Raw genomic sequence first — 25,665 nt, forward strand, 5'->3', positions numbered from 1 at the left:
GGCTGGAGTGCAAAGGCGCAATCTCGGCTCACCGCAACCTCCGCCTCCTGGGTTCAGGCAATTCTCCTGCCTCAGCCTCCTGAGTAGCTGGGATTACAGGCATGCACCACCATGCCCAGCTAATTTTTTGTATTTTCTTAGTAGAGACGGGGTTTCACCATGTTGACCAGGATGGTCTTGATCTCTTGACCTCATGATCCACCCGCCTCGGCCTCCCAAAGTGCTGGGATTACAGGCATGAGCCACTGCGCCCGGCTGCATCTTTCATCTTCTAAGGCCTTAATGGAAGCAAAGCTGATTTTCCAGTGCTTCCTTATGCTGCCTAGGTTCAGGAGAGTGGGAAGGAGGAAGGGGCTCCAAAAGGCAGAGAGAGGGTACCCACCCCACAGCTGTTTAGATGGAGAACAAGGGCTAAAAAGGATTCACACTAACAATGACACATCCTTCAGATTAGGACACAAAAAAGAGAACACAGAGCCACCTTGCAGGCAGTTAACCGAAAGCCCTCACAACTATGTGTGTGCCAGGCAGTGCAAGAGCAAACCAAGAGGGCGTGAAGTGTCCCGGTGTGTAATGAAGAGCAGCGAGCCATGCAGGGAGTCCCGGTTCAATTAAAATTGGGAGTCAGATTCCACACAACTTCCCCTGAATCATTTTGTATTATTAAATTATTATTATTTTTTCAGACAGGGTCCTGCTCTGTCACCCAGGTTGGAGAGCAGTGGCATGATCACAGCTCACTGCAGCTGAGCCTCAGGCTCAAGAGATCCTCCTGCCTCATCCTCCTGAGTAGCTGGGACTGCAGGCATGCCCGATCACACCTGGTTAGTTTTTTTTTTTTTTTTTTTTTTTGTATTTTTGTAAAGATGGGGTTTTGTCATGTTGGCCAGGCTGGTCTCAGACTCCAGAGCTCAAGCAATCCACCCACCTCGGCCTCCCAAAGTGCTGGGATCACAGGCAAGAGCTACTCACCTGGCCTTTTCTCCTTTCAACCAGAAATCTCCCCATCTAAGTTAAATTCACTAGTAGTAGTTGTCAAACACACTAGCGAGGCATAGCAGCAAAATCCTTGTGTATATTATAAAGCATTCTAGAAATTAACATATGCACTGAACAGTTGCCTTTTTTTTTTTTTTTTTTTTTTTTTTGAGATGGAGTCTCGCTCTGTCGCCCAGGTTCGAGTGCAGTGGTGAGATCTCAGCTCACTGCAACTTCCGCCTCCCGGGCTCAGATGATTCTCTTGCCTCAGCCTCCTGAGTAGCTGGAACTCACAGGCACGCACCACCATGCCTGGCTAATTTTTGTATTTTTACTAGAGACAGGGTTTCACCACATTGGCCAGGCTGGTCTTGAACTCCTGACCTCAGGTGATCCACCTGCCTCGGCCTCCCATTCTGGGATTACAGACGTGAGCCACAGTGCGCAGCCCCCGGGTTACTTTCTCATCTTACCATTTCGTTTTCTTCCTTAAATGAAAAATATCACCCTCACAGATTTTTCTCAAAGATTCTGAGAAAAACAGAGAGAATGCACTGGCATCTTTTCCCATCATCCTGGTCTCTGTCATACTATCTCAAGCATTTATCCCATAATCCTGGTGCCCAGGACTCCAGGAAAATAGAGTTCCAACAGAAAGCCAGGAGCACAGAGCACTTACTGCTCTCTGGACAGAAGAGCCGGTTCCTTCGTCCTCTTCCCCGTCTGCCTCCTGGTCCTCGTTATCGGTCCAAGAGGACACGTCTTCCACGGAGCTGGTCAGATCCGGCAAGCTTTTAGATGTTAACCTGAGGAGGTCCTCCGCAGAGCTTTCCTATGGGGACACAATGAAAGGCCCATCCATGAATTATTCCTCAGAACCAAGCAGTTCTTCAGGGCAACCTGGCACAGGTAAGCTACGTGCTCCCAACCCAGAGACTCTGCGGAGTAAATGTTCTGCGCCTGCAAGGTTACCACAAAGGTCGGGGGTGTGGACCCAATTTAAACCCAAACCCATTCCACCCCCACGGGCACCCCACTGCCAAAGAATGTGTGATTCTTAGCTGTTGCTTTCTTTCTTTTTTTTTTTTTTTTTTTTTGAGACAGTCTTGCTCCATTGTCCAGGCTGGAGTGCAGTAGCGTGATCTTGCCTCACTGCAACATCCGCCTCCCGGGTTCAAGTGATTCTCCTGCCTCAGCCTGCTGAGTAGCTCGGACTACAGCAAACACCACCACACCCAGCTAATTTTTGTATTTTCAGTAGAGATGGGGTTTCACTGTGTTGGCCAGGCTAGTCTCAAACTTCTTACCTCAAGTGATCCACCTGCCTTGGCCTCCCAAAGTGCTGGGATTACAGGCAAGAGCCACCATGACCAGACTTTAGATCAGTGTTTCCATGGACAATCCAAGCTCCCTGAACTTAAGAGCCCTTTAAAAAACAATTATATGTACACACACACGTATATTTATATATTTTTTTTGGTGGGGTGGGGATGGAGTTTCGCTCTATCACCCAGCTGGTGTGCAGTGGTGCAATTTGGCAACTTCCACCTCCCAGGTTCAAGTGATTCTCCTTTCTTAGCCTCCTGAGTAGCTGAGACTACAGGCACACGCCACCATGCCCAGCTAATTTTTTTGTATTTTAGTAGAGACGGGGTTTCACCACGTTAGCCAGGATGGTCTCAATCTCCTGACCTTGTGATCCACCCGCCTCGGCCTCTTAAAGTGCTGGCATTACAGGCGTGAGCCACAATTATATATTTTTTATACACAAAGTCTCATTCTGTCACCCAGGCTGACTGCAGTGGTGCAATCATAGCTCACCGCAACCTCAAATCTCTGGGCTCAAATGGTCCTCCTGCCTCAGCCTCCTGAGTAGCTGAACTACAGGCATGGCTAATTTAAAAACTTTCTGTGGAGTCAAAGTCTCACTATGTTGCCCAGGCTGGTCTACAACTCCTGGGCTCAAGCCACTCTGCCTTGGCTTCCCAAAGTGCTGGGATTACAAGAGTGAGTCACCACGCCGGCCCAGGATCCTTTGCTGGCCTCCCCTGGGCTGATTTCAGGATGCTGTCTAAAGCTGTCATCAGCAGGTCAGCTCTTCTAGAGCAGCTTCTGCCCCGCTCTCCAAACTCGTCCCCGTCCGCTCTCCCCACCAACCCACTCTGATGCCATGCTGCCTTCCAAACCCTTCGGACTCTTCCTTGCCCACTGCCTTTTCCGCTGGCAGCTCCCTCTGCTGGGACCACCCTTCCTTTCATGACTGAGGCCCACACAGGGAAGGCTTGAATACCTCTCCTTCTGAAAGCCCACCTCAGTCATCTCAGGAGCCACTCCATGTGCTCCTCCTTTCTTCTCTAAAGTCTTTGACTACTGCTCGCAGTGTGTCTAACTCCATGTGTCCATCTCCCCTGCATGTCTGAGAACTGCTAACACCTAACACCATGTCTGTTCACTGCTATGTCCTCGGCCCTAGCCCAGAGCTCACAAATCCATCATCTCCTCCTCCCTGCTCCTGTGCTCATCTCCCTAGCATACACTCATTAGAAAGGGATTCAATTGGTTCAGCGCAGTGGCTCATGCCTGTAATCCCAGCACTTTGAGAGGCCGAGGTGGGTGGATCACCTGAGGTCAGGAGTTTAAGACCAGCCTGATCAATAGGATGAAACCCTGTCTCTACCAAAAATACAAAAATTAGCTGGGCGTGGTGGCAGGCGCTTGTAATCCCAGCTACTTGGGGGACTGAGGCACAAGAATCCCTTGAACCTGGGAGGCGGAGGTTGCAGTGAGCTCAGACAGTATCACTGCACTCCAGCCTGGGCAACAAGAGTGAAACTCCGTCTCAAAAAAAAAAAAAAAAAAAAAAAGAGATTAGATTGTCAAATCAAAATGCCAGATAAAGTCTTTTCAATGAAGTCAGTCCTTGAACAACTCTTTTTTGAGATACAGTCTCGCTCTGTCACCCAGGCTGGACTGCAGTGGCGGGATCTCAGCTCACTGCAGCCTCTGCCTCGCGGGTTCAAGAAAATCTCCTGCCTCAGCGTCCTGGGTATCTGGGATTACAGACACCCACCACCACACCCTGCTCATTTTTATATTTTTAGTAGAAATGGGGTTTCACCACCTTGGCCAGGCTGGTCTCGAACTCCTGTCCTCAGGTGATCCTCCCACCTCGGCCTCCCAAAGTGCTGGGATTACAGGCATGAGCCACCATACCCAGCCTTGAACAACTTTTAAAGGTCAACAAAAATACATGGAATCAGACTCTATTTATTTATTTATTATTATTTTATAGAGATGGGGGTGGGTCTTGCTATGCTGACCAGGTTGGTCTTTAACTACTGGCCTCAAGCGGTCCTCTCATCTTGGCCTCCCAAAGTGCTGGGATCACAGGCGTGAGCCACCGCGCCCGACCCCTTGAGATTTCATTTAATCCTTCTAACATCACCCTCAGGAGGTAGTGGCTGATTCTCACTGTACAGAGAAGAAAACTGAGAATGAGGAGAGGTAACAACTTGGTCAGGCCATGCAGCTTTTAGAGGGCTGTGCTTCGCTTAAATCCAGGTTGGACTGCCTCCAGAAAATATGCTGTTTCCTTGCATTTGACTCCATTTTAAAGAAAACGTGTATGTACATGTTGCAAACACATACAGACGTTCCCAGCTGGAGGGACATGCCAGTCACTGCACAGTAAGTACTACCGGTGCTATTAGGAGAATTTCAGCATCATCATCATCTCTGCATTTGATATAATACATACATATTACTTGTTAATAAAAACTGAGAGTGAAAAAAACAAAAAAGCAAGCAAGAGATCTGTACTGTTACATATTGCTTCCGGGAATATGAAAACTGACTGTATATTTTGAGTTTATTCATTCAATAAAAACTTCCTTAGCTCATACTGTAAGCAACAATATACTTGTGTGGAAACATGACACACCCTCTCCACAATCAAGTAACTGCTATGTTTCCAAAACAATGCCTTAAAGTCTTGCAACAAAGTGACTATTATCCGTAATAACAATAGTTTACATTTTAGTTGTTCTTTACTTTCAGCAAGTCAAAAGCTCTCCCCTCCCTCGAAAGCAAGCTTGTGAATTACTTGCTCTTGTTGGATAAAGAAGAGAAACAGATGTCAAGAGGTACCTGAAGGCTGCTATCTTTCTCCTCCTAAGTGGATGAGGACCTTGGATGGTGTAGGTGAAGTTTAGGAGCAGCAGGCGGCTGCTGCAGCAGTTTACTGCCTAATCATAAAAACGAAGCTTATCTGAAGAAGTGAAAGGCATCACTCCTCTGAGGCCTGGGTCAGCTTTAGGAGCACAGCTTGGGACACAGGCCCAAGGGCCAATGGATTGAGAACTTGGATGGACCCCCATTCTTTGGCTCTGGAATGCTACTCGGCCCTACAAGGACCCAAGCAAGTGTCCCTAAAAGTCAAAGCCTCTGGTAGCAACACATTATCTTTTTCTAATACCATTGGCTCTGGCATCTTTTCTATTTTATGTGCGTAAAGGCTGCTTGGTGCATGAGAAGCAGCATGAACTGTGAAGTCTGGTGCTCAGGCTAAAACCTGATTCTCGTTTCTACTGCGGTGTGACCTCAGGGCAAGGTAATTCACCACCTGGATGTTTGTTTGTTTTTGTTTTTTGAGATGGGGTCTTGCTCTGTCACCCAGGCAGTCGTGACCTCCTAAGCTCAAGCAATCTTCTTGCTTCAGCCTCCCAAGTAGCTGGGACTACAGGTGTGTGCTACTATACCTGGCTAAATTTTTTATCTTTGTGTAGAGAAGAGGTCTCACTATTTTGCCCAGGCTGGTTTTGATCTCCGAGGCTCAAGCAATCCTCCTCCCTTGGCCTCCCAAAGTGCTGGGATTACAGGCATGAGCCACCATGCCCAGTCCAGCCACTTGGAACTTAATACCATTCACTGAATAAAAACTAAACGGCCAGGCGCAGTGGCTCATGCCTGTAAACCCAGCACTTTGGGAGGCTGAGGGGGGCGGATCACCTGAGATTGGGAGTTCAAGACCAGCCTGAACAACATGGAGAAACCCCGTCTCTGCTAAAAATACAAAATTAGCCAGGTGTGTGGTGGCACATACCTGTAATCCCAGCTAATCAGGAGGCCGAGGCAGGAGAATCACCTCCACAGGAGGTGGAGGTTGCGGTGAGCCGAGACCGTGCTATTGCAACAAGAGCAGAACTCTGTCTCAAAAAAAAAAAAGAACTAAAAGTACCTGGCACCCTGTGGGCACCTGGTACATGTAGCGTCCTTTCTTCCTTTAAGTCAATGGGTCGATGCGTCTCACAGAGAGCAGGTACCATCGAGGAACTAGTTTTCAAAGCCCTTCATTATTTGCTTTACCCATGAGTGGCCTTTTTTTTTTTTTTTTTTTTAATTTTTTTTTTTTTTTTGTGTGGATTATGGCTTGACAAAGAAAAGCTATCCCAGGTCAGCTGTGCAAATCAAACAAACTTTCTGTGTGTGTGTGTGTGTGTGTGTGTGTGTGTGTATGTGTGTGTGTGTCCCAAAGATGCTTTCAAGCTCCCACTATATCTGTAAAAATGGGGAACTGGTTTCTCCTTCTCTTGTAGCATTTCCCTCCTTGTGGAATTCACCAGCTGACAAAGGGAATCTGGGGTTTGTCTGCTGCCCCCTCCCTGGCGAGGGGCTACAGACAGCCCACAGGCAGACACTGTGGGTGAAGACGTGCAGGGAGCACAGTGGACTCAAGAGACGGCCCCAGGGTGTCCTCTGGTATCTCTAGGAGGGGAGGAAGGACCCTATGAATGGACGGTGGTCCCACGCCTACCCCAGGGACTCAGACGCCCATTCTTCCTGCCAAGTCTTCACCACAGCTCTGTAGATAGATTCTCTTTGGAAGTCTGAGAGTCTAGGTCAAGGACTTGGGGTAAAAGTTATAAGGAAAGGAAAGCAGATTTTTTTTTTGGATAGCTCAAAATGTTCTTCAAATCTATTTGTTCAATATTCCAAAAATCAGCAATCAATCTTGCAATTCAAGGGGGAAAATACAAAGAAGCCTATCACGCCAGGTTTGAAATAACAGCAGAGATCATGGAAAAAGGATTATCCATATTAGCGTGAGCGTCATGCAGCAAAGGGCTAAGCGGGTGTGGCCTTGTCGCGTCCTTCCCTGCTGGAATTGGAACAAAGCCTCATGGCTCCACTGCACCAGCTCCTCGGCCTCGCAGACTCTGCTAGAGTCTCATCAACGGTACGTTAGCCCACAGCTCAGACACACAAGAGGCCAACGCCTCCTCTTTCTCAGCACGGCTGTGAAGTCCTGCAGACTTTAGCCAGCGCTTTAAGAAGCAGATGCTGGCACCCAGAACTGGGCACTAGATGAAGGCACTGTAGGGTGGGAGTGATAGAAGCTCTGGCCTGCCTGGGGCCTCAGGACGTGTGGAGGACCCATGAGAAGAGGCAGCAGGGAGACAGGGGACAGACACCGGGCTGGGCGTTAGGGCCCAGGTCCTGGTGCAGCTGATGGCATCATGGCCTCTGTGAGACAGCAGGAGTCATGGAAGCTCTTGCCCACTATCTCATTTGTAAATTGTCTAGGCAAACAGGACTCACAACGCTTCCTCCAGTGCCAACACTCAGAGGCCACAAGTGAGAGCAGAAGCCACGCCTGCCCTTGGCACCCCTGAGGCTCTCTCAGCTGTCCAGGCTTCCACGCCTCCTCTGCAGCTCCTCCTGGAAGAGCTGCTGCTCTCTCCACGTTGTCCTTCCTTCCATCTACCATTCTTACCTTTTCTTCAGTTATGTTCTTTCCTTTCCATCCCCTATCACAGTGGTCCCCAACTTTTTGGTACCAAAAACCAGTTTCATGGAAGACAATTTTTCCAAGGATGAGGGCAGTGAGGAGGATGGTTCTGGGATGAAACTGTCCCACCTCAGATCATCACACATTAGATTCCCATAAAGAGTGCGCAACCTAGATCCGTCACGTGTGCAGTTCACGATAGGGCTCGTGCTCCTATGAGAATCCAGTGCCATTGCTGATCTGACGGGAGGCAGAGCCCACTCACCTGCCACTCACCTCCTGCTGCGCAGCCCAGTTCCTAACAGGCCACAGACCAGTACCCACCAACAGCCCAGGAGTTGCATGTGCCCTAACAAATGCCTACAAAAACTCTTAAGGAAAGCCAAGTAACTAGCTGCACTTTACCTAAGGGTCTCTGCATAGCACTGCCCTGTAGAAGCACGGCTGTTTCAATGGCCCAAGGTAAACAAGTGTGTGTGTGTGTGTGTGTGTGTGTGTGTGTGTGTGTGTGTATGAGAGAGAGAGTGAGCGCACGAGCGCGCGCGCGCCAGAGAGAGAGAGAGAGAGAGATGGGAGGCGGGGCTCAACCCCAACTCACCACTGCCACAGTTACGAGTACCAAAAAACAAACAGGACCTACCTTGCTGGCTACCACCAGCTGCACCATTCCCGTGGCGGAGCGAAGAATGGCCACCGCTTCCTCGTGGGAGAGCCCAACCAGTAAATGACCATTGATTACCAGCAGCTCATCTCCTAAGGACAGCCTGCCATCCCTGAGGAAACGGAGATGGGAAAAAAATCCCTTGTCAAGACATTCTGGCCTGAGAAGGGCCATTTGCTAGAGCTACTGAGGGTTGTGAGAAGGGACAGTCAAGACTGGGCTAAGGAGGACACTGTGATGGCCAGAGGCAGTTTGAGTGGGATTGCTTTATTCTTGGTGTCCAGATTCCCATCAGAGGAGTGAAAGCCTCCATGATTTCAGGCAGTGGCTCATTAATATGCAAAGTGAGGTCACCACCCTACCTGGCATCAATGTCACTGAAACTCCCATCAAGGTGGAGATGGTTATAGAGGAACCAAGACCCCAAGGCTTTAGGACAGCCGAGTCATTCTTTTCTTAATCCGACCTGTCATCCTGCCCTGATACAGAGTCAATGAGCTAAGCTCAGAAAGAGCAGAGGTATCCCAAGCCCGCCTGCATTTCTTTTCTAATGCACTGCCTTCCTCTCTGCCCAGGTGGCGCGACCCTGACCAGATGTCCTCTGGGGCACCTGTGGTTTGCTACATGTGTCTGTGTCTCCTAATGGAGCTACAGGTCCTTGAGAATCAAGTCTCTCACTCTCCTCAGCACCTTGTTCTTTTTCTTTCTTTCTTTTTAAATATATATTTTCTTTTTTGTTTGTTTTTGAGACAGAGTCCTTCTCTGTCATCCAGGCTGGAGTGGAGTGGCGTGATCCTGGCTGACTGCAGCCTGGAACTCCTCGGTTCAAGTGATCCTCCTGCCTCAGTCTCGTAGCTGAGTACTACAAGTACTACTTGTAGTAGTACTCATAGCTGAGTACTACAAGCTGGGACTACCAATGTGTGCCACCAGGCCCGGCTTCAGCTCCTTTTTCATCCCTGAGTCTCTACAGCCAAGCTTCATATGCAGAAGGATGAATTAAAAAAAAAAAGAAAAGAAAAAAAAAAGAAAAGAAAGGAAAAGAATAAACTGCCTGAAATGCTACCGCTGCAGGTATCAGACCCGGGCGACAAACATGGTGTACAAACATTTTGTTTCCTTCCTTAATTACATTATGGCTGACTGGGCTTTCTTCCCTCTGGCAGGAGACTCAGCTGTCATGGGGACTGCCTCCCCTAGGGTGGGTCAGGGCTCTGCATGGCGATCGTGCCGGAGCACTGGGCAGGCCCCTTTGATCGTGGTAAGTCCACAGTCCTGTGGACTCCAACAGAGCCTCCAGGGGTCTGGTCTCCCAGGATCCCAAAGGAGCCAGAAAAGGCTGAACGGGATAGGAAAGCTGGTGAGGCAGAGAGACCTCAAGCTTTGGATCCAACCATACCCTCTAGATCAAGCTTGGCCAACCCACGGCATGCATGCAGCCCAGGACGGCTTTGAATGTGGCCCAACACAAATGTGTAAACTTTCTTAAAACATGATTTTTTTTTTTTTTAAAAAGCTTATCAGCTATCGTTAGTGTTAAGGGTTGTTTATGTGTAGCCCAAGGCAATTCTTCTTCTTCCAGTGTGGCCCAGGGAAGTCAAAAGACTGGATGCCCCTGTTTTAAAGGCTCACCTCAGCACCCAGGGTGCTGCCATGAAACGCATGCATGTCCCCAACACGCCCAGAAACTCCGTTTCTCTCCAATCTGCAGGCTCTCTCCTTGCTTTCCTTCCATGAATCAACTGACTTCTCTCCTTCCATCCTTACCTCCGCTTTCTTGCCTTCAACAGCCTTTCTCTCACTTTCTGTCTCCTTCCTCTAGGACATGCGCCCCTGTCTTTTCTATGAATTTAGGCTTTAACAGAAGACAGGAGGCACCAGAGACTTCTGCTAGTCCTTCAAAAATCGGTGAAACAGAAATGCTGAGGGCCCCGTGAGCTGCTTGGAATGGTGGGAGAAGGGGAACAGGAAAACCACAGAAGAAACGAACTGGAGTCTCAGGAGTTGTGTGGGTGGGCCACTCAGGAGCTGCTTCCTATGGGAGGATAGGGATTCAGGAATCAAGAATGCAATGGACCAGTGTCCTGGGCTTCCTTATCCAGAACACCACCAAGACCATTCCTATCCCTTGGGAGGCCAAGGCGGGTGGATCACAAGGTCAGGAGTTCGACACCAGCCTGGCCAACATAGTGAAACCTCGTCTCTACTAAAAATACAAAAATTAGCTGGGCATAGTGGCATGTGCCTGTAGCCCCAGCTACTCAGGAGGCAGAGACAGGAGAATCGCTTGAACTCAGGAGGTAGAGGTTGTGGTGAGCCGAGATCACACCACTGCCCTCCAGAATGGGTGACAGAGTGACATTCCATTTCAAAAAAAAATCCTCATCCCTTTTCCTATTTCCCTCTTTCATATCTCTCATCTCCTGTTATTAACTAAAATGCCCCACTTGTGAATCATACACTTCAGAGGCTCAAAGAGACACACACACAACTCCAGGCTAAGAATGAAAAGAAAATGATGAGACCCACCAGACATGGCTCAGAGAGAAAACAGACAAGATCAGTTCCATGGAAGTTTAACTCTGGGCACAGGAATTTCCTTGCTAAAGACAGACTGGAACTTAAGACCTAGAATTAATGGGTAAGTGTCTATCTGACAGGAGCTCCTTAACGCACATGCCATTTTGGAAGCTTAACAATGCTGTTTGGCGTAAAAGCCACCTAAGGTCTTAATTCATCGGCAATTACTACCACCCAGACAACTAACAATTGCAGTTCATCTTATCTCAACTCTAGTTATTAGCATCCTATTCTGTAATAAGAGAACTGATGAGCATAAAAGACTGTGCTGGTTTGTGCCCAGTTTTCCACTCTTCAGAGTAACTACCTCCAGCTCCTTCAACTGTACCTCAAGTGATATCCTTGCGTCCCGTCTCAAGCTTTGGCAGACCAGTACCAGTCTTGTTTGCCACAACCCTCTTAGAATCAGGGTACCTGAGTTGAACACCAAGTTCCAGACTAGATACAAGATGATCACCTTGCTCATCAACAAAACTCTCCCTTTATACACCTACTATATATGTGTGGGCATACGACATACATACACGCCCCACCAAGCCTTGCAAATAGTAAACACCCAATGGTGCATGGAAGCAATTAGCTAGCAGTCAAGAGCCTGCCTGACATCTTGGGATAGCTACATCCTTCTTACTCAAAATAAACTGTTTTGCACATGCTCTAGCTAAACACTGTTACTCTTCCTACTTCAGATCATTGCTCAGATTAAAAAATACGTTTTTGTTTGTTTTTTTTGAGACCGAGTCTCTTGCTCTGTCACTCAGGTTGTAGTACACTGGCACAGTGATGGCTCATTGCAGCTTCGATCTCCCAGGCTCAAGTGATCCTCCCATCTCAGCCTCCTGAGTAGCTAGGACTACAGGAGTGTGCCACCATGACAAGCTTTTTTTTTTTTTTAATTGAGATGAAGTATCGCTTTGTTGCCCAGGATGGAGGTCAGTGGCGTGATCTCAGCTCACTGCAACCTCTGCTGCCCGGGTTCAAGCCATTCTTGTGCCTCAGCCTCCCAAGGAGCTAGGACTACAGGTGTGCGTCACTACAACTGGCTAATTTCTTTGTATTTTTAGTAGAGGCAGGGTTTCACAACATTGGCCAGGCTGGTCTCAAACTCCTGACCTCAGGTGATCTGCCTTGGCCTCCCAAAGTGCTGGGATTGCAGGCGCGCCCGGCTGCTATCTTGTTTGTTTTGTTTGTAAAGGCCAGGTCTCACCATGTTGCCCAGTATGGTTTTTATTTTTATATATTTATTAATAATTATTATTATTATTTTATTCTTCAACATGGAAAGGAGAACATTTTTTTTTTTTTTTTTGAGACGGGGTCTTGCTCTGTCACCCAGACTGGAGTGCAATGGCACGATCTCGGCTCACTGCAACCTCCACTTCCCAGGTTCAGGCAATTTTCCTGCCTCAGCCTCCCAAGTAGTTAGGATTGCAGGTGCCCACCAGCACCCCTGGCTAATTTTTGTATTTTTAGTAGAGACAAGGTTTCGCCATGTTGGTCAGGCTGGTCTTGAACTCCTGACCTCAGGTGATCCGCCTGCCTTGGGCTCCCAAAGCGCTGGGATTACGGTGTGAGCCACCATGCCTGGCCCTTTTTTATTTTTTACTTTTAGTCTTTGAGATGGAGTCTTGCTCTATGACCCAGGCTGGAGTGCAATGGCACGATCTCAGCTCATTGCAACCTCTGCCTCCCAGGTTCAAGTGATACTCTTGCGTCAGCCTGCTGGGATTACGGGTGTGTGTCACCACACCAGGCTAATTTTTGTATTTTTAGTAGAGGTGGGGTTTCACCATGTTGGCCAGGCTAGTCTTGAACTCCCGACCTCAGGTGATCCACCCATCTCAGCCTCCCAAAGTGCTGGGAATATAGGCATGTACCACTGCACCCGGCCAAGCTGGTCTTAAACTCCTGGGCTCAAGCAGTTCTCCTGCTTTGGCCTCCCAGAATGTTGGGATTACAGACATGAGCTACCACACCTGGCCTACAAAAGAAATTTTGAGGTATGAATTGTTTCCAGATTACAAGGAGAAAAATTCATATTTACTAAATTTCCTTTCCATATCTGTGTGACAGAGATCCATGTATCTAAGTGTGCCTGAAATCCTGATAGACCTGACAGGCGAAGCCCCTAAGCATGAACTGTGATCACACTGAAAACCAGTCACTTCCCTGGTCATTAGTCAAGTCATATGGAAGTTAAGGTCTTAGGAATGTGGTGTTCTACTCAGCAGCATATTCTCAGTAAGTAGCGTCATATCGTCTCAGCAAGTTAGGATACATAACATTCACTTGAAACTAAAACTGGACTATAAAGAGAGTCAATCTCTCCTTCTTGTTTTAGAAGATCCTGCAATATCCTCTGCAATTAGCCACTTCCTGTGCTCAGAGGTGTGTTCAATTAGAACCACTCTTGCCCGGTTTCCTTCTGTGCACCAGCATAATCCTTATGAACTGTAATTACCAGGGCTTTGAACAAGTGGAAGGGTACCTGTACCAGCGGGGAGGGGGGAGGGAGGGAGAGGAGGTGGAGAGATGGGGGGGAGTTATCTAGTCACCTGTGAGCGGCACCTCCTTCCTTCACTTGAGTGACAACGATAGCGTGAGGTGAGCGCTTTGATCCTCGGCCTCCACTAACCTGAATTCCCAGCCCATCCGATTCTTTGAGCAGCTCCATCTTCCATATTCGGCCAACTTCCTCCTTGGAAGAAAAAGTGAGCACACCGTGAAGGACGCTGACAGACACACGGCACTGACACAGGAGAACGGAGCTGTCACGTCTGGCCAAATATCCATCACTTGTCAACAGGTATCATAGATTAACACAGGAGAAAAGAATCTGGTGGACTGGATCCAAGTCTCTGGCTGGCAGTGCTGTCCAACAGAACTTTCTGTGTGATCACGGAAAGGTATTATATTTGAGCCGTCCAATACAGGGACACCAGCCACATGTGGCTACTGAGTGCCTGCAATGTGGCTAGTGGCAACTGGGGAACTGAATTTTTTTTTTTTTTTTTTTTTTTTTTTGAGACGGAATCTCACCTGTCAGCAGGCTGGGGTACAGTGAGTGGTGAGATCTCAGGTCACTGCAACCTCCACCTCCTGGGTTCAAGCAATTCTCCTGCCTTTGCCTCCTGAGGAGCTGAACTTTTAATTGAATGGAATTCTAATTAAATTTCAGTAGCCACCTGTACTCCAGCCTGGGTGACAAAGCGAGACTCCACCACCAAAAAAACAAACAAACAAAAAACAAACAAACAACAACCAAAACCACCACATTGAATCAAATCTTAAGCTTTCTTAAAACATATAAATGAGATGTTTGGTAGAGAAACCAAAACAGAAAATTGATGAATCTGATACCCACTGCCATAGACACTGGTCTGCACATTCCCTAAATACATTTTTAAAATGCTTCAACCTCTTTTTAAAAATCTTCTTAAAAAAAAAAAAACAAAAAAAAAAACTAGGCTGGGTGCAGTGGCTCATGCCTGTAATCCCAGCACTATGGGAGACCAAGGAGGGCAGATCACCAGAGGTCATGAGTTCAAGACCAGCCTGTCCAACATGATGAAACCCCATCTGTGCTAAATATACAAAATTAGCCAGGCGCGGAGGTGCATGCCCCTAATCCCAGCTACATGGGAGGCTAAGGCAGGATAATCGCTTGAACTTGAGCGGTGGAGGCTGCAGTGAGCTGAGATCCAACCACTGCACTCCATCCTGGGTGACAGAGACTTCATCCCCCACAAAAAGAAACAAACAAAACACAAAAAAACAAAACAAAAAAACGCGACTAATCAATGTCTGTAAGCTCTCTGATTTCTGATGGCCTTTCTACCTTATTTCTCCTCCACTTGTCTCCTGATTTCACTCCAAGGACACACACATATGCTCACTGCAAAACTGTTGACTTCTCCCAAGTGCTTAGCAATTCAGAGAAACGAAAGCAAAACCTTCCAAAGTGATTTACTTTGAGGTCTCACTTCAGACTCACCCCTGCAGCTCTTTGTAGCTCTAGTTATACGGGCCTGGGTCACAAGACATTCCTCAACATATGAAACAAAAGCCATCTGCTTTTAACATCCATCATGAAAAGTCCCATGGAACCATTAAGGTCCAACATGGACAAAGCCACCATCTCCCTAGAAATAGGCAACCTGCCTGCTCAAGCTGCTTGCAAAGGAGAAAGAATGTGAGGCATTTAGAAAATCTGAAATACACAGTCAGAAACTGAAAGGAAACTTTTTATGCAGTAGTAAAAAAGAAAAAAAAAAAACACCAGATGTTGCACAGTCACTGATGTGCAGCAACAGGAATGTCTGGGGAAATTATTAGCAGATACAGACCTGGTGGATCCCACACTCTTTCGGGCACCACACTGTTCAGTGGGGCTCTGCTATCCCAGGAACAGATACTGGTGCCAACTGTCTTCTCCATCCACTGACCACAGTCAAATGAAGCCTGTCTGGCCAAATGTAACTTCAGAAGTCACTGGCTTACCACAGTAGTTCATGAACTTGTCAACGATCTCTATTTCATCCAATCACCTCATTTTGGACTCCAGAGTTTTTGGTTTGCTGCCTCTGACCTCTGGAACACCTTTCTCTTCCCCATTCAGAAACATCCTGCCTGGCCTTCGAAGTCTCTTATTGCTCTTCTACTTCCAAAAAGTCATCCTTGAGGATCAGTACAACCGCCAAGATGGCAACATTCAACACTTACAGTGCACGAGGCCCTGTGGCCCAGCGGATATCACTGAAAAGAACAGAATCAGGGTGTGCTGACGATATGGTCCTGGCCTGCTGGGCCCCCACGCCGGCACAGGGAACAGCCTTGTGACTGCCTCACAGCATGCCGGAGAGTAGGATGGCGGCTGGTTTTTCCATGGAAGATATGCTTTGGCTGCTGGGGTCTAGAAGATAAGAGAGTGTTTCTTCCTGCCCCGGGACAGAAAAGCTGTGGACTTCTTTCCCAAGAGCATCAGGGACCATGATGGAGCCCGGAAATAAGACAATCCATTTGGATTTTAGCCCAAATTAGTAAAAACCTATTTGCCAGTCACGGTGGCTCACGCCTGTAGTCCCAGCACTTTCGGAGGCCGAGGCGGGCAGACCACGAGGTCAGGAGATCAAGACCAGCCTGGCCAACATAGTGAAACCCTGTCTCTACTAAAAATAAAAAAAAATTAGCGAGGCATGGTGTGGGCACCTGTAATCGCAGCTACTTGGGAGGCTGAGGCAGGAGAATCACTTGAACCTGGGAGGCAGAGGTTGTAGAAGATCACGCCATTGGACTCCAGCATGGGTGACAGTGTGAGACTCCGTCTCAAAAAAACAAACAAAAAACCCCCAAAAAACCCTGTCCATGCTCCTTACTAGTATACACCATCATTCTTTTCCTCTTTTACCCTCCTCTTTGTTAAACAAAACATATATGTGTGGTTAACAGAGGACATGACAATACTAGCTACATTCCTTTCTAATTTTTAAATGCTTTTAGAAGTAGGACTTGTGACAAGAAACGTGCAAAACTATGTTCATGGGAACAGAATGTCAGCTCGAAGCATGTAACACTTAGAAGAGCTCAAGACACTTTCTATCAAGAGCACCCACATATCCACTCCACTTGCCTGCCCCAGACCCAAACCACAAAACTCATTAAAAACAAAGTCATGCAAAACACATTAACTAATAAAACTGGCTTCAGAGGGCGAAAATCACCAATCTGTAATAGGGCTCCCAACTACACTAGTCAAGAAACAGTTTCTGTAATGCAATTTTTTTTTTTTTTCCAAATTGAAAGTAGGAAATAGGAAGGGAGTGTCCAAAGAAATTAATGCAAGTTGCCTTGCCTTGGAATTTCTGATCATCTAATGAGGGAGTTCAGAGGACTAAAAAGGAAGATACAAGCAGCAAGAAATAGATGTTAGCAGGTGGGGCTTTTTGTTTGTTTGTTTTTTAAGACAGAGTCTTGGTCTGTCACCTAGGCTGGAGTGCAGTGGTACAATCTCAACTCACTACAACCTCTGCCTTCTGGGTTCAGGCAATTCTCCTGCCTCAGCCTCCCAAGCAGCTAGGATTACAGCCATGCACTCCCACATCCATCCAGCTAATTTTTGTATAATTAGTAGAGATGGGGTTTTACCACATTGACCAGGCTGGTCTCGAACTCCTAACCACTGGTGATCCTGCTGCGTTGGCCTCCCAAAGTGCTGGCATTACAGGTATGAACCACCATGCCCAGCTCATTAGCAGTTTTAACCATACAATTATCAGGGGTTTTTTTCTTTTTTTTTGAAATGGAGTTTCAGTCTTGTTGCCCAGGCTGGAGTACAATGGCATGATCTTGGCTCACTATAACCTCCGCCTCCCAGGTTCGAGTGATTCTCCTGCGTCAGCCTCCCAAGTAACTGGGACTACAGGTGTGCACCACCATGCCTGGCTAATTTTGTATTTTGAGTAGAGAGGGGAATTTCACCATGTTGGTCAGTCTGGTCTTATACTCCTGACCTCAAGTGATTCACCTGCCTTGGCCTCCCAAAGTGCTGGGATTACAGGCGTGAGCCACTGTGCCTGGCCCACAATTGTCAGTTTTGTATGTATCTGCCTACAGCAACATTCAGTAAAAAATAAAATCAGTGTCTGACATTGATTAGGCTAAAACTGGTACTGGCCAAAAGCCAACAGGCTAACTTAAATGTAACGGTATTAAGGATATTTCCAACTGCCTCCTTAACAATTCCACTTGGGTATCTGATATATTCCTTAGTACAATCAAAACTAGACTTTTTCCCTCTCTTACTTCTAGCTTTTCCATCTCAATGAAAACAGCACTATCTTCTACTCATGATAAAGATGATCCACAAGCCAAAAGCCTTTGAGGTATCTTTGATTCCTTCTGTTTCATCTCCCACATCTGAACCATGAGCACGATCTATAGAGTCTAGTTCCAAAACAGATCTCACATCCACCAACTGCAGCTCATCTGCCCCTCCCTTACCTCTCCCTTGTCAAAGTGACCAGCATCTTTAGCTTGAGTGACCACAATAGCCTCAAGTTTGGTCTCCCTTTTAATTTTTCACCGCCTACAATCCATTATTCCCCATCAAACATCCGACGAGAATGTTTAAAAAACATAGGCTGCAGGACAGGTGTGGTGGCTCACGCCTGTAATCCTAGCTTTGGGAGGCTGAGGTGGGTGGATCATGAAGTCAGGAGTTCGAGACCAGCCTGGCCAAGATGGTGAAGCCCCATCTCTACTAAAAAAAAAATACAAAAATTGCCAGGCGCAGTGGCTCATGCCTGTATTCCAAGCACTTTGGGAGGCTGAGGCGGTGGATCACAAGGTCAGGAGTTTGAGCCTGCCCAACATGGTGAAACCCTGTCTCTACTAAAAATACAAAAAGTAGCCGGGCATGGTGGTGCATGCCTATAGTCCCAGCTACTCAGGAGGTTGAGGCAGAAGAATTGCTTGAACCTGGGAGGCTGGAGGTTGCAGTGAGCTGAGATGGTGCCACTGCACTCCAGCCTAGGTGACAGAGTGAGACTCTGTCTCAAGAAAAAAAACAAATACAAAAATTAGCCGGGTGTGGTGGTGGGCACCTGTAATCCCAGCTACTCGGGAGGCTGAGGCAGGAGAATCACTTGAACCCAGGAGGTGGAGGTTGCAGTGAGAATGGTACCACTGCATTCTAGCCTGGGTGACTGAGCAAGACTCCATCTAAAAAAAACAAAACAAAACAAAAAAACCACAGGCTGTGTTGCGTTCAGCATAAGCCCTCCAACAGCTTCCACTGGACCGACAATAAGGTTCAAAGTCCAAGGTGGCAGGCACGAACCTCTGTCAGCAGCCCTGCCCACACCTCCTGAATGGTCTCCTGGTGCCCGCTCTTTTTTCCTGGAACACTCTATTGCTCCTGCCTGAGGGCAGCTGCTTTTGCTGGTTCTTCCCTGGGAACACTGCCCCAGACTGTGTAGGCTGCCCTTTTCTGACACCCAATCCTCAGCTCAAACATCGCCTCTGTACTGAGATCTTCCTGCTCTGACATCCAACATCAACAAGGCCCCGGCCCATGGCACTGCCCGACCAGCTTTCACTTCATCCTGTTTTATTTCACTTACTCGTCACCATCTGATGCTGTGATTCGTTTATTTGCTGATTTATCGTTTGTGGTATGCTATCAAGGCTGTGAGATAGGAACCTCATACGTCTTGTTTACCAACCAGTTCTCTAGCAATGAGAATGGTGTCTACCACATAATAATGATAGTCCATAAATAGCACCGAATGAACAGATATAGAATGTTTATCCACTAATCCTACAGTTCAATGACAGTCATTGTGACTGAGGTTAAGAAGCTCACACAGATGGGAGATCTGCTTGTCAGTGTTCAATGTGTGAACCCTGGTCCAACCGGAGAGACGGAGTTCTGCAACAGACTTTGTCTAGACAGATGGTTTGGCCATTTGTTTTCTTTTACATTAGCTTAAAGGGCAACAAGACTTTGTCAGCCTGTTGAGAAGAAGCCAAACCCTGAAAAACTGGATGCTATGGACTACTGCACTAATGTTGTTGGAGTGTTACCCTTTCCTGTAAACTGCCAATGACTGTGTGAGTTCACACAAGCATCCCTTCACTAAAGCCAGCGAAGGGATTTGTTTACCAGAACAGGAGCGGTGCATTAAAGGGAGCTGTCTCACAGTATTTAAATGACCTCATTACTGCTAGAACCAAAAATAAAACTTTACAACAGCATCTTTGCCCCAAATGTGAGAAGACACAATCCAACCAGAATCGAGCTGCAGTCAGTGCTCTGGCTCTAGTTGCAAACCTTTTCTGAAACCGTTTGCTTCCCCTTCTTATTTGGAATGATCAGTAAGACATATGTGATCATAATGTCAGAGCTGGAAGTCCCTTAGTCATCAGACCAAAATGTTCGGCTTATAGGTGAGAAAACAGAAGCCCAGAGAAAGGCCATGGCAGCCTGAAGACCACAGTGCTGGGGATGGCAGGTCTGAGGCAGAAACTCTGGGTCCCATCTCCCAGGGCCAATACTCTTGGGGCCTTGATTAATAGCTACAGAGCGCCTACAGGTGCAAGGCACTGAACTAAGACTGGAAATAAAGACAAAGAAGGCCCCGCCCTGCACTATTCACAATAGCAAAGATACAGAATCAACCTAAGTGTCCGTCAATGGCTGGCTGGATAAAGAAAATGTGCTACGCATCAGGCTAGGTCCGGTGGCTCATGCCTGTGATCCAGCACTTTGGGAGGTCGAAGTGGGTGAATCACTTGAGATTAGGAGTTTGAGGCCAGACCGGGCAACATGGTGAAATCCCATCTCTACTAAAAATACAAAAAATTAGCTGGGCGTGGTGGCGTGTGCCTGTAATCCCAGCTTCTTGGGAGACTGAGGCAGGGGCATCACTTGAACCTGGGAGGTGGAGGTTGCAGTGAGCCAAGATCACACCACCGCACTCCAGCCTGGGTGACAGAGTGAGATTTCATCTGAAACGAGAAAGAAAATGTGTTGCTGGGTGTGGTGGCTCACACCTGTAATCCCAGCACTTTGGGAGGCCGAGGTGGGCAGATCATGAGATCAGGAGATCGAGACCATCCTGGCCAACAAAGTGAAACCCCATCTCTACTAAAAATACAAAAAAAATTAGCTGGGCGTGATGGCGGACGCCAGTAGTCCTAGCTACTTGGGAGGCTGAGGCAGGAGAATTGCGTGAGCCCAGGAAGTGGAGATTGAAGCGAGCTGAGATTGTGCCACTGCACTACAGACTGGGCGACAGCGTGAGACTGTCTCAAAAAAAAAAAAAAAAAAAAAAAAGAAAAGAAAATGTGGTATATACCACAGAATACTCCTCAGCCATAAAACAGAATGAAATCATGTCTTTTGCAGCAACATGCATGGAACCAAAGGCATTACTCTCAGTGAAATAACTCAGGGACAGAAAGCCACACAGTCCATGTTCTCACTCAGAAGTGGGAGGTGAACACTGGGTGCCCATGAATCCACAGAGTGGAATCACAGACACTGGAGACTGCAGAGGGGAAGCGGGCTGAGAGATGGAAAACAGCCTACGGGGTACGATGTTCACCACTCAGGTGATGGGCACGGTACAGCTGGAACTTCACCACTACATAACGTATGCATTGGAGAAGTCTGCACCTGCATCTCCCAAATATATAAAACATTTCTAAAAATCAGGACCCTCCGACCCACGAATCGGCCCAGCCCTCCAGTACGCCGTGCCTGGCTCCGCCAGCGTCGCCGCGATGAAGAAAGTGGTTCACCAGCTCCAGCTGGAGGCCGGGCTCAACTGCGTGAAAGTTTCCGAGGCAGCGGCAGACTTGGAACGATTCTGTCTGCAGAATGCTCAACATGACCCTCTGCTGACTGGAGTATCTTCAAGTACAAATCCCTTCAGGCCCCAGAAAGTCTGTTCCTTTTTGTAGTTAAAATGAATCTTTCAAAGGGTTCCCAAACCACTTCTTATGACCCAGTGAATAGTCAAGAGCGCTCCATTTGAGGCCTGCACAAAAGCTTATCCCTGCAACACTTGCGCCATAATATACAAACTTCCACTTCTGCCAGTCCTTAACATCTACCTCTCTGAATTTTCATGAGTTTCTATTTCACAAGGGTAGTTGTTTTATATACACTGGCAGCAGCATACAAAAAACTTAGTATGAAAGGTTAAGGAAAAAATCAAAGGTGCTGCTCTTAAAGTCTGTGAGGACACAACAAGCCAAATGGTAACTGGAACACGCGGAGTCAGGCATCAATAAAGCAGCAGAGGGTACCGCAGGGGACGGAAGAGGAGATGGCTAATGACAGAGCAGGTGGCGGGAGTGTCACGGAGGTCTCCTAGAGGATGGTATCTTGAAGGTGTCCCCCACGAAAGGGAGAGGCTAAGTGACGCAGGAGAGGGGAGGAGAACCCGGGTAGTGACAGCAGTACTCACAAAGGCTCAGGTGACAGCAAGCATGGTCTTTGAAAAAGCTTGCAGTGTATTCACTCCAAATCAAGGAGGAAGAAAGCAGTAAGAAACTGGACATCAGGGATAGCTTTCAGATGGGGGTAAGTCTACCAGAAGGGACAGGCCATGAGAAGCTTGCAACTTTCAGTCCCACACCCCCATCTTTCAGAGTCAGGGGAGAAATGCTGGATTTTGAGTTAACAAATGATCACGCCTTCAGGATGAAGCCTTCATACAAATCCCTAGAGTATGGGGTTCGGAGAGCTTTCAGGTTGGTGAATACATCCACACGGCTAGGAGGGTGATGGGCTCCCCTCACTCCCACCCCCACAGGGACAGAAGTGCCTGTGCTGGGAACCCTCTGGACCTCACCTTATGTAATTCTCCATCTGTATTCTTTATTATATAATACACTGGTAAAGGTAAAAATGAAAGCAGTGAGAGATGGAGGCAGACAGTTAAGCAGGGATCAGATAATAAAGGGCCTTGAGGCCAGGCACAGTGGCTCACACCTGTAATCCGAACACTTTGGGAAGCTGAGGTGGGTGGATCACAAGGTCAGGAGTTCGAGATCAGCCTGGCCAACATGGTGAAATCCCGTCTCTACTAAAAATGCAAAAATCAGCTGGGCATGGTGGCGGGGGTCTAAAAATATAAAAATCAGCTGGGCATGGTGGCGGGTGCCTGTAGTCCCAGCTACTTGGGAGGCTAAGGCAGGAGAGTCTCTTGAAGCCAGGAGGTGGGGGTTGTAGTGAGCTGAGATCACACCACTGTACTCCAGGCCTGGGCAACAGAGCGAGACTCCGCCTAAAAAATAAAAGGCATTGAATGACATGCCAATGTGTTTGGTACCAAACATGAAGGCAAAGTGGACCCACCCAATGGGTTTCAGCGCCAGTGGAAGTATGTGTGTGTGCGCACACACATGTATGTTGTGCACCCATGTGTATGTATGTGAGTAATGAGATGTGTGGTTTAGAAAGGTCCATCTGGTGGCAGTTGGGATAGTGGATGAATGGGACAGGAGTGGGGGTGGTGACCCAGGCAGGGGAGTACTATGACAGCCCAGGGGGGATATGAAAGAGCCTGGCCCTCACCTGAAATTATGGGAGTGAAGAGAGGCAGGTTGAGCTGCAGGATGTCAAAAGAAGCTGGAGTCGACGGGACTTGGTGAATGACCAGACATGGCAGAAGGGAGCAGGCAGTGCTTCACATGACTCCAAGATGACCAGCTGTCCTGAGGGTTTCCCAGCATTTCAGTGAGAAACCAGGGAAAGTGCTGGACAAACCAGGATGGCTGGTCACCCCCAGTGAATCTCATGAAACTTCTAGCTCGGGCAAACTTTGTGGACAGTGAGACCTGGAACACTGCAGTGGGCTCAGGGGTATGTGAAAGGGAGGCACTGAGTTTTGGGCATGACGTGAAATATCCAAGGTGGAGACATCCTGCAGGCAGTGGGCACAAAACTCAGGGGCTCCGGAGCGAGCTGAAGGCTCAGACACGGACTTGGGGGATGTCACCATGTAGGTCAATGGAAGTTCACCCGGTAACCAAGGGGCCTTCTTGGAAAAGGACGATCCTCAGGTTGCTGCTCATCAGGAAGATGTTCTGAGTGTGACGCTCCTTCTGAGCTTCCTACCCGTTTCTGCAGATGCAGGTCCAGGCAGCCTGCATGAGGTCTCAGCTGAACGATTTACAGAGGAGGCACAGGAAAAAGGGCTGGTACTGTACAGGGTAGGAAAGACCACAAATGGACCCACAGACATCCCATGTCAGTCATGAATAAACTCACCTGATTGGCAAGAGCTAGGACTATTTTTTTCTTTGTCATGTGACTACATTCAGTTGTATTCATTTTCAACATGTAGCATTACAAAAATACATTACATTCTATGTAAGCCAACTTGCAAAAACTGTCATCTTAGAGGAGTAAAGATCTTTGCTAAGAAGGTAATGAGGGGCAGGGCGTGGTGGCTTACACCTGTAATCCCAGCACTTTAGGAGGCCAAGGCAGGTGGATCACCAGAGGTCAGGAGTTCAAGATCAGCCTGGCTAACATGGTGAAACCCCATCTCTGTTAAAAAAAAAAAAAAAAAAAGTAATGAGGAACTTTGAACTCATGTCTAAAATAGTTTGTCTATATCCTAGGAGAGTCTGTTTTAAAAGATAAATCCAACTTTGTCTTTTTAAATAGTAATCTGCTTGCATATGTATTATTGTGTGTTAACGTTTTATAGAAAATACTATTTTTAAAAAAGAAAAATTTGTTTAAAGCAAATATATTTCCTCTTGGTCTGTTAAGAGGGAACAGGATGGAAAAGGAAAGACTGAGGATTCCTTTTAATGTAACACTGTCTTAGAACAAGAAACAGTCTACGAAAAAGAAGTACCTGACAAACAAAAATGGTCTGAATCACTATGAGCTTTTCTGTAATTTACTAGGTTTCTGCAGATATATTAAATCATTAGTAACACAGAAATGGAAAAATACCGACATGTTTAAGCTCCCATTATTCAAATGGAATATAATTTTTTCCCCCAAAGGCTTACGAGGTAAATAGCCATTTTCTGTTTTTCTGGAAATTTCATTTTAGCATGACCTTGGTCTCTATCTTGAAGTAAAAATAAAAATCCCAAGAACCTAAACAATCTTGTGTGAAGGTCTACTGGTTCCAATTTGGGTGCCCCCAGAATGTGGGGGAAAGCTGTGAAAATCTACTTTTTGCCAACCCTATCAATCCTGGGCAAATGTACCTAATAAAGATAGTTTTATGGTTGAACAGGGTGCTAAAATATTTGTGCCTGAGAAGATGTGTGGTCCATTCTGATATACCAAGACAAAGAGTATGATCCAGAGCTGATAATCAGAATATGAATTATAAAGTCACAAAGAATGCAAATTCCAGATGGCAAGCCTCCCCTCTCTACAGGCATATGGCTTTTTAGAAAAATGCCCCAAAGGGAATAGATCACACTTTGTTTTTTTTTTCACTATTTATTTACTTATTTTTGAGATGGAGTCTCGCTCTGTAGCCCAGGCTGGAGTACAGTGGCATGATCTCGGTTCACAGTAACTTCTACCTCCAAGGTTCAAGCGATTCTCCTGCCTCAGACTCCCAAATAGCTGGGATTACAGGCGTGTGCCACCATGCCTGGCTACTTTTTGTGTTTTTAGTAGAGACGGGGATTCACCGTATTAGCCAGGGTGGTCTTGAACTCCTGATCTTGTGATCCACCCACCTCGGCCTCCCAAAGTGCTGGGATTACAGGAGTGAGCTATACCATCTTTTTTTTTTTTTTGGTCCTTAATCCTTTTGGGGGGAACTCATAAAACTGGTAGCAAATCAATGGAGACATCAATTATTTTCTTATTCACACATTCCATTTACAAATAATGCCTTCTCTGTGTCCAGCTTCATGAAGATCACCCAGCTCCTCAAATGAAAGAACACAATCTCTTGAGAGAGGGGTTATTCTAATTCTTTTCAACCCATTGCACATGTGGCTACAATGGCAGAAATCACACTTACTCCTGGGGTGCTATTTCCCAGCAGCCAACACTCAACTTGATACTTTTCTGTTTTAAGACAGGGTCTTGCTCTGTTCACCGAGGCTGGAGTGCAGTGGCATACTCTTGGCTCACTGTAACCTCTGCCTCCCAAGCTCAAGC

General features: G+C 47.2%; 1 protein-coding gene across 9 annotated transcripts in view; it reads right to left on the minus strand.

Moving 5' to 3' along the window:
- PDZD2 (PDZ domain containing 2) overlaps positions 1-25,665 on the minus strand; it is a 466,872-nt gene that overhangs the window by 97,203 nt on the left and 344,004 nt on the right. For 6 of the 9 annotated variants that reach the window (XM_032279027.1, XM_032279028.1, XM_032279032.1 and 3 more), the window contains 3 exons: positions 13,562-13,704; positions 8,406-8,538; positions 1,658-1,810 (listed from right to left, as the gene is read on the minus strand). In XM_032279027.1, coding sequence (XP_032134918.1) covers positions 1,658-1,810; positions 8,406-8,538; positions 13,562-13,704 — 429 coding nt within the window. The remainder of the gene's footprint in view (positions 1-1,657; positions 1,811-8,405; positions 8,539-13,561; positions 13,705-25,665) is intronic. The other 3 variants (XM_032279036.1, XM_032279029.1, XM_032279030.1) reach the window with 3 other exon arrangements.

Source organism: Sapajus apella, unplaced genomic scaffold (assembly GCF_009761245.1).
Source record: "Sapajus apella isolate SASKATOON/1434 unplaced genomic scaffold, GSC_monkey_1.0 scaffold11, whole genome shotgun sequence".
In the NCBI taxonomy this organism is placed as follows: domain Eukaryota; kingdom Metazoa; phylum Chordata; class Mammalia; order Primates; family Cebidae; genus Sapajus; species Sapajus apella.